General features: G+C 39.4%; 1 protein-coding gene across 1 annotated transcript; it reads right to left on the reverse strand.

The window, feature by feature from the left end:
- Positions 1 to 2859: 2859 nt before the first annotated feature.
- On the reverse strand, positions 2860 to 3819 carry FTMT (ferritin mitochondrial). The gene has a single exon (XM_050795563.1). It carries the CDS (start codon positions 3732 to 3734, stop codon positions 3003 to 3005), a length of 732 nt encoding a protein of 243 aa, XP_050651520.1. The 5' UTR covers positions 3735 to 3819; the 3' UTR covers positions 2860 to 3002.
- Positions 3820 to 11935: the final 8116 nt, after the last annotated feature.

Here is an 11935-nt window from a genome sequence, read left to right on the forward strand (position 1 = left end):
CAAGGGAGATGAGTAAAGAGGAGTAGCCTGGTGTTTGCTGGATGGAATGTGAGTCCAGAAGTGACATTTTTTTAAGGATGAGGAGAAATAATACAGTGTTTGCATTCTCATGGGACCAAGTGATAAAGAGGGCAAAGCTGCTGCAAGAGAGAGGAAAACCATAGGTGTGATATCCTTGTGTCTTTGCCTATGTGGGGAGGTTAGGATTGAGGGCATTGGTTTTAAGGAGGCAACACTGATGCAACAACCATTCTAGCAGAACAAAATCTAAGTGAACACAGATGTAAGCTTATGATTAATTCAATGATGAAAAAGTGTGAAGTTCTCTTTTAGTACTTCTAATTTCTCAGTGAAATAAGCGGATTACCAACTGACAGTAGGGAGGGAGAGGAGATTTGGAGATTTGAGGAGAAAAGAGAATCTGTAAAATAATTATCTAGGAGAGCAGCTATTGAAAGTTTTTGACAGAAACACAGAATAAGAAATATCACTATCCAGGAAGTAAATACATGAGAACACACACACACACACACACACCACCTGAAACAAGAGTTTCAGGAAACAATACCCTTACTTCACTTACTGTCACTTCAATTCTACTCTATTTTATTCACAAAACATGGATAGTGACTCAGTAAATAATTTTGTGACACACTAATGGGCTGCAAGGTATAGTTTGAAAACCACTCATCTGGAAAACTTGAAGAGATTTTGCATAGAAATATAACAGGATTCCTGAGCAGCAAAATAGACCCACTTAAGAATAGAATGTAAAGTGAGAATGATCAACAAAATCAACCAAAATTATTATGCATTCCCCCACCTCCAATTATCCCTCCTGCTGAGATCTCTATTCTCAAATCTCCTATTCTTTAATAACTCGAATTTCAGACCTATCACTTTTTCTCCCATACCTCATTTCTTTAGCTCCAGTCATTAAATTGGTCACAAAATTGAAATGATTCTGCCTCTAAACTCTCACCAGAATCTCTTTGTTTGTCTTTCCATTGGTTTTACCATAATTCTGGCCTTTATTGCTTTTCCCTCCATCTTATATTTTGCTTTTCTTGTCTTATTATAATAATGACTGTCCATTATAACAAATGTATTTTTAAAAGACATGTAATTAAAGAAAATAAATATCAACCACAATCTCACTATTTAAAAGAATTTTCTAGCTTTGCTTGTTGGTATATATACTTTGTCATCTTATATGCACATATAATATAATTTGTCTTACAATTGTACATATAGAATTATATAACCCCATCGTGTAATATTCCTCATTTTTAACATAATACATTCAGAATTTCTATACACACCATAAGGTGTTTGTACAAAATCATATTTAACAATAACTACAGAATATTATGTGTATTAATCTAAAACACTGTTTGGTGTTTTAATCTAAGTCATTTTGTTGAACTTGTGCCATAATATGCAAGTACCTCTCAGGTTTTGGACTGCAGGGAGCACAATTTGCCAAGAGCCTCAGCTGCCGTTCTCTGAAATTGATTCATTACTTGGTTTCCTGCAAGTCTATACCTCCCAGTCAATACCTAAATACAGGAAAGGTACTTAGGCTCATTTCTGGGAGACTTGGGATTCCTTTGACTAGTGACTTTGACTTGAGGCCTCCCTGACAGTCTTGCAGACCTTTCCAAAGAAATATGCACAACTTCCCTTCTTCATCCCCCGGGGATTACATTTGCATGAAGTCTGAAGGCTCTTCCTGCTTCTCCCACTTGCTCCTTTTCCATTTTCTCTCAGAGGTCTGTTCCCCTAATTTCTTGTACACATAATCCCATTTTGGCATCTGTGTCTCAGAAAACCCAAACTAACAGGGATATTTCGGTTGTTTTCAGATTCTTACTCTGTATAACCAGACTAAGCTTCAGATTGCTCAACTTCGAGCACTGTTTTCTTCTGTTGAGAGCCTTTGAAGTCCTTGCCTTTGTCCCCTGAGTTAAGCCCAAACCCTTCTCACCTCTATACTCTGCCCCAGCCCATCTTTCCAATCACCACTCAGTGTTCTAGTCTATTCCAATGCTGGACTCTCCCCTCCTCACTTCCATGACTAAAGAAAACATCTGACTAGATGCCTCCTTTATTCTGGATCCCTTCTTGACTTTTGTTTAACCCCCATGTTCTTTTCTGTCCATTGTAAAGACCACAGAAAGGTGTTTTATGCAGTGTTTTCACTCTTCTTGGCAGGTTAAAAGAGAGACTCAGTGGTGAAGTATATGGAGTGTGGAATCAGATCTAGTTTGTTATACTACTGACATTAAAAGAACAAAACACTGAGATTGCATATGTTTGGAAAACACTGAGCTAAACAAAAATAATTCAAGCTTTTATATTTATTGTTTAATTGCAAAATGTCCCAGAGCCCTTAAAATGTTAATATATGCTGTGATTTTCCAAGACCAGCACTGATAATTCATGTAGCTTATCCCAAATTTGACTATGAATTCTTTTAAAAAACAATCTCCAGACTGTACTGCTTCTTGGGACACCATGGGAAAAGGCAAAAGCTGTCATAGCATTTTGCATGTATGATTTTCATAGTACTAAATATTCTTCACTTATAGTTATTTGTATATTTTTATCCATTTTCCCACTTTAGCGTTTTGCATAAGGTATTGAATATAGCAGGCACTTGTTGAATTAAAAATCACAGAATTTAAGTGTAGGTTCATATTCTGATAATACTTGGCAACTGGAGAACGTTAGTTTGCACCCTCTTTCAGTAGCTTTTTGGAGTCCTTTTCATACCATAGTTATCTGGGCTATTCTTCGAGCTGGGAAAATAAGTGTCTTGATGGTTAATAAAAAGTCCTTGTTAAACATGGGCAAAACTTTTTTTTTCTACAAATCACTTTATTGCAAGAATAGTGTAACAGAAAAATATAAAGATGGAGGTGATTTTAAGGGCAAGAAAGCAGGAGACAGCTGACTCTGGTCTTTGAACCCAATGACGTGGGAGGAAGGCAGCCCGTTGCTTAGTTCTGCTTGTTTTCATTTCCAAGGGAATGTATGTCAAAAAGGTACTCCGCCAGGCCAGCATCCGGGGCCCCCAGCTTCACTAAGTTGTGCACGTGGTCACCTAGTTCTTTGATAGACTTCACCTGCTCATTCAGGTAGTAGGTTTCCAGGAAGTCGCACAAATGGGGGTCACCTTTGTCAGAGGCTAGAGTGTGCAATTCCAGCAATGACTGGTTCACATTCTTTTCCAAGAGTAGAGCACACTCCATGGCATGCAGCCCGCTTTTCCAGTCGTCCTGGTCCGGCTTCTTGATGTCCTGCAGGCAGATCCGGCCTCCTCGCTGGTTCTGCAGCCTCATCAGCTTCTCCGCGTGCTCTGTCTCCTCTCGGGACTGGTGAAGGAAATACCTGGCGAAGTTGTTCAAGGCCACGTCATCCCGGGAGAAGTAATAGGCCATGGACAAGTACACGTAGGACGCATAGAGCTCGAGGTTGATCTGGCGGTTGATGGCAGCCTCAGAGTCGGGGTGGAAGTTCTGGCGCACCCGAGAGGAGCTGGCTGCGGGACAGGTAGGGTCCCCGGAGGATGCGGCTGCGGTCAGGGTGCGGCGGGGGGCGATCGGCCTGGGATCCGAGGGGCGGCGCCCCGGGGCCCAACGCAGCGGAAGCGCGAAGCAGCGGCGTACGGGGCGCAGAGACGCCAGCGAAGGGCTGATGTGCCTGGAGAGGAGCCTGAAACAGGACAGCATAGCGCCGCCTCCTTGGAAGTGGGGAAACTGAGGCCCGGCCCTCTCGGGCCTCAGATCCGATGATCTGGAAGCGTCAGATCCGATCAGAATGTGGCCCTAGGCAACGGCGACTGCGTCACACGCCCCTTCTCTGCCAGAGGCGCAGGGTTCCACGCGGAGGGCGCCGGGGAAGCGCCGCCGGGGTCGCTGGGGACTTGCGTGGGGCGCCGCCCAGGCGGAGGCGAGCGCGGATGCCCAGTCACGATTGCGTGAACATTCGCCCCCACCGTCGACACGAGATTTCTGCTCTTTGGCGATTGTCACTGATTTCACCTGCTTGAAAAAGGCTGTCAGGAGAGTAGGCACTGGGACTTCCCAAAGAAGGGACCAAGCTGTACTCCCCCTTCTTCTCTGACCTTTTCATAAGGACCAAGAGTTGGATGGGCAACACAGTGAAAAGGGTGAACCAAAAGTCACCATTTACCTGTGAGAATAAAGGTCCACATCCAAAGCAGGTGTACATAAATTAACTGATTGCTTAACATGTAAGTATGGAAACAATTGCCAGCATAGTGGGCACATTTTTAAGACTGTTTCTTTTAAAATACATGCATAGTTTATTTTTAAATATAAAATGTATCTTCATTGTAAAGAAATGAGATACCATAGGACGGGCGCTGTGGCTAACGCCTGTAATCTTAGCACTTTGGGAGGCCAAGGCGGGCGGATCACTGGGTCAGGAGATCAAGACCATCCTGGCTAACATGGTGAAACCCCGTCTTCACTAAAAATACAAAAAATTAGCCGAGCGTGGAGGCGGGCGCCTGTAGTCCCAGCTACTCGGGAGGCTGAGGCAGGAGAATGGCGTGAACCCGGGAGGCGGAGCTTGCAGTGAGCCAAGATCGCGACACTGCACTCCAGCCTGGGCGACAGAGCAAGACTCCGTCTCAAAAAAAAAAAAAAAAAAAAAAAAAAAAAGAGATACCGTAGAAACCCTAGGAGGAATAAAATGCCTCTGAACTCAAAATATGTACTTTCCTATCTTTTGTTAATGCAGAGATTATATCCTTGTAAAAATGGCTCTTTAAAAATTAAACTTTAAATAGCATTTAGTGTTAAAATAGTATTTATGTAATTTTTGTGGGGTACTGAAAAAATAAGGGTGAGCACACAGAAGAAAATTCAAAACAACCCTAATTCGTCTTCTGCCCAGAGATTACTATTGTTAAAATGTTGATGGTAATACTCAGAGGTTTTAAAAAATGAAAAACGTGTATTACAGACACACGAAAGTGAATATAAACATACAAAAACAGCTTTATATAGAGATATATAATTGGCATACAATAAACTGCAGATGCATATAGTTCATGTAAATAGAGTCAACGGTATGTGTTCCTTTGTACCTGCTTTCTTTTAGTCACCATAATTATTTTAGGATCCATCTATACTGTAGCTTGTTTCAGTAGTTCCTTTTATTGCTGAGTAGTATTCCATTGTATGGATATACCATAATTTGTTTATCCTTTCATCTGATGATGGACATTTTGGTTGTTATAGTTTTTGGCTATTAAAATGAAGCTGTTATAGACATTCTTGTACTAGTCTTTCTGTGGTCAGATGCTCTCATTTCTCTTGATAAAATACCTTGTAGGAAAAGCTGGATTACATGATAGGTATATGTTTAATTTTTAAAGAAATTTCCAAACTGTTTTCCAAGGTGATTATGCCATTTTACATTCCCATCTGCAGACTGTAAGAGTTCAAGTTCCTTCACATTTTATGTTTACACATGGTATTGTCAGTCATTTAATTTTAATTAAAATTTAAAAATTTCTAATGAATGTGTGCTGGTGTTTCAATGTGTTCTTAATTTGCATCTCCATAATGATTACTGATGCTAAGTATGTTTGCACCTGCCTTCTGTCAACCACATATTCTTGGTGAAGTGTGTATTCAAATCTTTGTCCATTTATATATTGAGCTATTTGTTTTTGTTATGATTGTTTGATTCTTATGTTTATTATCTGGGTCTTTGATAATAGTACTGTCTCTATTCAGGTCTTCTTTATGTTATCTGTATATTACTGTTTCTATGTTACTTTCCTTTATTTCCTTGGTCAGCTCAGATTGTCTTTCTAGGTTAGTTGCTTCAGTTGTAAATTGAGGAAACTACTTATCTCCCATGGGTGGTTGAAAGAATTAAATAAGAGAATGCATACAGAGCATTTATCACAGTGCTTGACACAGGATAAGCACTTGGAATACCCTTTAATAGTTTTTATTGGATAATTCCTGTTTAATTATTAAAAATTAATTGTCTTAATTATTCAGTAAGCAAGTGTTATTGTTATTGAATACGAAAAGAACTTTACAGCTTACAAAGGATGTTTACAGATGTTATATTGTTGCTATTGTGTATGGGTAGTGAGGTGAAAATTCTTGTATTGTATGGGAGTGTCAAACTTGTAGTTTACTAGTAAGCTCTCTGCTCTCATATAGCTTCTTAAAAGGTGCTGTAAATAAAAGGGATGCTTAAGGTCTAGTTGCACTTAAACTTTGCTACTAGAAGGTGATTGATATTCGCCAGGCAATTTCTCACTAGTTTTCACTTCTCCACACCCATCTTTACTTTTATTTTTCCCCCATTTTTTCTCTTCTTAAAATGTAGTTCCCTAAAGAGAGGTTATGAAAATGATTGTTTAGAATAGTAGTAAATGCTGACTGCTGCTACTAGCGTTTTCGGAAAATTGATGTTCTTCATATAAATGTTTATCCCTTAAGTAATAAAATGCATAGATGTAAAACAAATGTAATACATGAAGCGTAATGCAGAAATGCCATTAAATACAATACACATTTAAATATTATGTTAATTTGTCAAAAGTGTTTCTTCTTCATATTACAAAATGTGTCATATAATTTGCTAGACTTTGAAAATGCGAGGATGTGATAGGTCTTGTGTTTATATTATGGGCATTTTGATTTCTAGTATTTATAGTAAAATTAATGTTCTAAAAAAATACAAACCTAGATGATTGCCCACCACTCTTCACAACTCATTTCTTTCTTAATTGTAATGTCTTCTTCTCTTCCTCTAAAACACCCTAAGCTTTTAGGCTTCTCTGGATTTCTCTCTGCTTCTTCACTTTCCTTTCCTCGCACCCAGAACTCATCTTTCCAACCTCCTTTAACTGTCTCATCAAATATATTACATTTTCTGTAAAGTCTTACATAGTATCATTCAGAATTAATCATTACTTTGTATTTGGTTAAGTACTTTGCTTATATCAAGAGCATATTGTATTATGTTATAATTCCTTGTATATACATGTGTGTATGTATGTGTTCTTAAGGGCAGAGCCTACTATTTACTCATTTTTAAATCCCCAGGCCCCAGCCTACAGCTTGACACATATTAAAAAATAAACACACATAAATGCTTTAAAATGTCCAAATAAATTAGAGTAGAAATTCTTATTTTGTATGGTATACCAGTTGAGCCTAATACATTTTATAAAGTATATCAGGAGACATCTTCACTTTAAATTATTTGAGGCTTTGCAGAAAATCTCTGTACTTGGTGGTTTCAGTCTCCAAAGGAATAACAGTATTCACTTATTTCTCCTTTATAGATATATTAGACAATCATTGATTATATATGTGAAAATGCTTTGCCAATGGGAAATTAACTATATGAATGTGGATTTTTTTATTAAGCCATGTTTTGATTTATGTAATATGTAGATCACATTTTATTATATTCTTTACTTGAAAGCACTTGATTTTAAACACCAAACATTTTTTAGAATTTAAATACCTTGAAAAATCTTTGAAGAATATGCTACTCTTTTACATTAATAGATGGGAGCAGTCATAAACAATGAGGAAAAAAGGTAGAAAGTAACTTGATCCCTTTATATTTGCATTTGTAATGAAGACATTTTTCTCTTTTTCTCATTTAAAAAAAATTCTCTTTTATGTAACAAAGTCAGTCATGTACGCAACTCTTCATTTTCATTACTGACCTTGGTCCCTTCTAAAATTGCTTGCTGTCAGAAGCCTGTAATGTGATGAAGCCAGGGTGGAGATAAGTCCATTGATCACTATGGATTATGCACTTGCTGTTAATGGAATATTTGTGGGTTTTGAATAGAAAATAATAGAGGGTTTGTTTTCTACTCTTTGGGAAAAGAAAAAGCATATAACATATGTATTGCTCTGTTATCACTAGGAAGTCTCAGAATTCTGAAGAGAGTGGTTGGACTCAGCTATGGAGTACTTTTCTTTGCCTTAGGCTGGGGTCCACTGAAAACTGGGAACTTTTTAGATAAGAACCGCATATAATTCAGAACCAAACTCCCAAGTGTAGTACGTACTGCCTTTAAAACCAAAAGAAGTCTAGCAAATTCTGCTTTATTCATTCATTTTATTCATTTAGGAATGGAAGTGCAAGGTGCAGTAACTCTTTACCTTGCAAGAGATATTGGCTTTTCCTAAACCACTGGACTCTTAAAACTTCACCAATATTCCAGTCACTGGTTACCTTTCACCCTCTTAGCTGGCTGTCCAGAGTACTTTTTCACTTATTAGGTCTATTAACTTAGTGTCATCATTCCAATATGGTGGAATGTTCAAATGAGCCAGTTGTCTTTAGATTTATCATGACAGAGAGCAGGCAAGTTAGCATATCTCTGGAGCAAGACTGTGAATATATACTGCTGCCCATCCTAGATGGATGTAAACTACCTCAGATGCTTTCATGAAGAATACTGAAAATTACGTATGCACCCAAATCAAAATTCACATACCATGAACTGGAGGCTTAGTTGGTCTGTTTTAGTAAAGACACCACACCCAGAATAACAGCTGTGATTGTGGATACTGCTTGGACAGTCCACCATGCTTCACTAATATTCTTTTGTTTTTTTTGCAGAGTCTACTTGGTGAATTAAATGGTGATAGAGTGGGAACCAACACCCCTGCCTCATTAATTCTTTAGGGGTAAAACTAACCTCTGACATTCCAAACAGGATATGGAACTCATTAGTTTGAATAACTTTGATGAACGGGATATTTCAGGGGCTTCCTCTTGAGTTTTCTGTGGACATTTTTACTCCTTATGTCAAGGAATCAACGTGAGGGTCCTGGTACCTGCTAAGTATATTCATTCCAGTTATGCATTTAGGAACTCAGAAGATGGCAACTGGTAGGTCCATGGATATACTGTATCCACAGTGAGATAACCGTGGGGAAGGACTTCATTTGTCACATGTCTTCCCTCTACCTTTACTGTAATAATGGGCTATGGTGGTGCTCTGGGTTTCTGGATATCAACATCAGTTGGACTCTGTATCCAACAATCCTCAAATAACTGAGTATTTTTCTTTATCCAGTGTATTATTACACAAGCAAATGCCCATAGGTCCTTTTAGGAAAGGAAAGAGTTAATCCAAACTACATATACCTGCAATCCCAGCACTTTGGGAGGCTGAGGAGGGAGGATTGCTTGCTTGAGATCAGGAGTTTGAGATCAGCTTGTGCAACATAAGGAAACCCCATATCTCCAATAAATAAATAAATTAGCTGGTCTTGGTGGTGAATATCTATCCAGCTACTTGGAAGGCTGGGGTGGGAGAATTGCCTGAGCCCAGGAGTTCAAGGCTGCAATGAGCTGTGATTGCACCACTGCACTAACAGCCTGGGTGACAGAATGAGGCCCTGTCTCAAAAACAAACAAAACAGCTATATCTACTTGCTGAGGAGTTGCAGGGTCATTCTACAAGGAGAAACATGTTCGATTGATATGTCTGGGTGTGAGAGCTGGCTCATGTCAAAGGCCAGGTACAGTGGCTCTTTTCTGTAATCCCAGTACTTTAGGAGGCTGAGGAGGGAGGATAGCTTGAGCTCAGGAGTTTGAGACCAGCATGGGTGATATAGTGAGATCCTGTCTCTATTAAAAAAAAAAAGAAAAGAAAAGAAAGAGGAAAAAAAAAGAACTGGATGATGTCTGGAAACTAGACAACTGATTATAAATTTCCATTGAGGCAGCTGACATCATCCACTCTGGACCCCTTTTTATTATTTTCATGTATCTCAATCTGGCTACTCACTTGTCTTGCCACTAGTAACAGCATGGTCAATAGGCATTACCATAGGTGTTGGCAGGTCAATGCCCCTGGTTGCCATTTGATCTTCTGGCTATTGTGGTAAATTCAACTTACCTCTCTCTGGTGGATAAATGCTGTTATCTGGCCTTGCTATTCTGAATCCTGTCATACTCGTTGATACTAGGGAACATAGTTCTACATAACAGCATCTTTAATAATTAGTCCTGGCCTATATAACTGACCGTCTGAATGCTGTTCATGACTCGTTCATTATCACATTCATTTTTGCCTTGTGTAAACGGCGTACTCTGGCCATCTAAGGAATGTGGTCATCTGGTGGATTCTTGGGTCTTATACAGTAAATGCATTCCAGCATGCTCATTTTCTGAACTTGATCTCTCCCTCAATTCTGCACAGGCAGTTCTGCTATTTCTGTATCATTTAACATGTAGTAACAGATTTTGAAGATTTCAAAGAGCTATCCAGCAGTGTATTAATATTTTCTCTAGGGACTCTTGTCAGAGAATTAAATCTTTAGTCAGGGGAAAAGTGCCCCCACATCAACAAAACCTGCTTTTTTTTTTTTTTTTTTTTTTTTTTGAGACAGAGTCTCGCTCTGTCGCCCAGGCTGCAGTGCAGTGGTACGATCTCAACTCACTGCAACCTCCGCCTCCCAGGTTCAAGCAATTCTTTTGCCTCAGCCTCTCAAGCAACTGGGACTACAGGCATGTGCCACCATGCCTGGCTAATTTTTTGTGTTTTTAGTAGAGAACAGGTTTTGCCATGTTGGCCTGGTTGGTCTCGAACTCCTGGCCTCATACAATCTGCCCAACTTGGCCTCCCAAAGTTCTGGGATTACAGGCAGGAGCCACCATGCCTGGCCAATTCCTACTCTTACACAACTTTATATTCCAACTCCTCCCCACTCTGCCACAGTTTACACCCTCAAGATCCACTCCCAAGCATTCTGTCTCAGTTGATGCCAGTATATATTAATCAGATTTGTAGCTCTCTCTAAGTATAAACCTTCCATTTCACAGCAGGGTTGGCATCAGTATTTCTCTGTTTGGGCCATGCTTAATGATGGATGCCTAATTGTTGATGTCAGAGTGACTGGGTTGAATAATATCCCCCCAAACTTTATGTCCATCCAGAACCTGTGAATGTGACCTTATTTGAAAACATGATCTTTGCAGACATAATCAAGTTAAAATAAGATTATTGGCTTAGGGTATATACTAATTCAACGACTGATGTCCTTATAAGAAGAGGGAAATTTAGACAGACACATAGACACAGAGGAGAGAAGACCATGTGAAGTCAGAGGTAGAAATTAGAGCAATGCAGCTACAAGCCAAGGAGCACTAAGGATTGCCAGTAACAATCAGAAGCTAGAACAGGCAAGGAAGAATTCTTCCTTTGTGTCTTTGGAAGGAGGATGGTCCTGCCAATAGATACGTTGGTTTTGGATTTCTAGCATCCAGAACTGTAAGAGAATAAATGTCTGTTGATGTGAGCCCCCTAGTTTATGATACTTTATTATGACAACCATAGGAAACTAATACAAGGGGCCATCAGGGGCAATGTGGATTGATTTTGAGGAAAAGCAATGTCCTACTAGCACCAGCCCTGTTGATGCCTCTGCATAGTCACTGATAGAGGTGGGTTTGCTTCTTTCTTCCAGCAAGAAGCAGTGGGCTGCTTTTGCAAGCCAATATGGTTCAATAATAAGCCAATAAGAAAATCTGGCAGTTGAATGAACTTATATGCATTTTACCCAGATGTTTCTATTCCAAGTTTCAGTCTTTCTCTATCAGAGCCATAATTTTGGTGAAGGCAATGAATTCAGCCTTCAGTGAAATTCTCCTACTTTTACAATCAAGTCCTGATATGGTTTGACTGTGTCTCCATCCAAATATCACATGGAATTGTAATAATCCCCACATGTCAAGAGCAGGGCCAGGTGGAGATAATTGAATCTTGACTCGTGGGGGTGGTTTCCCCCATACTGTTCTCATGGTAGTGAGTCAGTCTCAGAAGATCTGATAGTTTTATAAATGGGAGTTCCCCTGCACAAGCGCTCTGGCTTGCCACCATGTACGATGTGACTTT

The sequence above is a fragment of the Macaca thibetana genome, chromosome 6, assembly GCF_024542745.1.
Source record: "Macaca thibetana thibetana isolate TM-01 chromosome 6, ASM2454274v1, whole genome shotgun sequence".
Classification (NCBI taxonomy): domain Eukaryota; kingdom Metazoa; phylum Chordata; class Mammalia; order Primates; family Cercopithecidae; genus Macaca; species Macaca thibetana.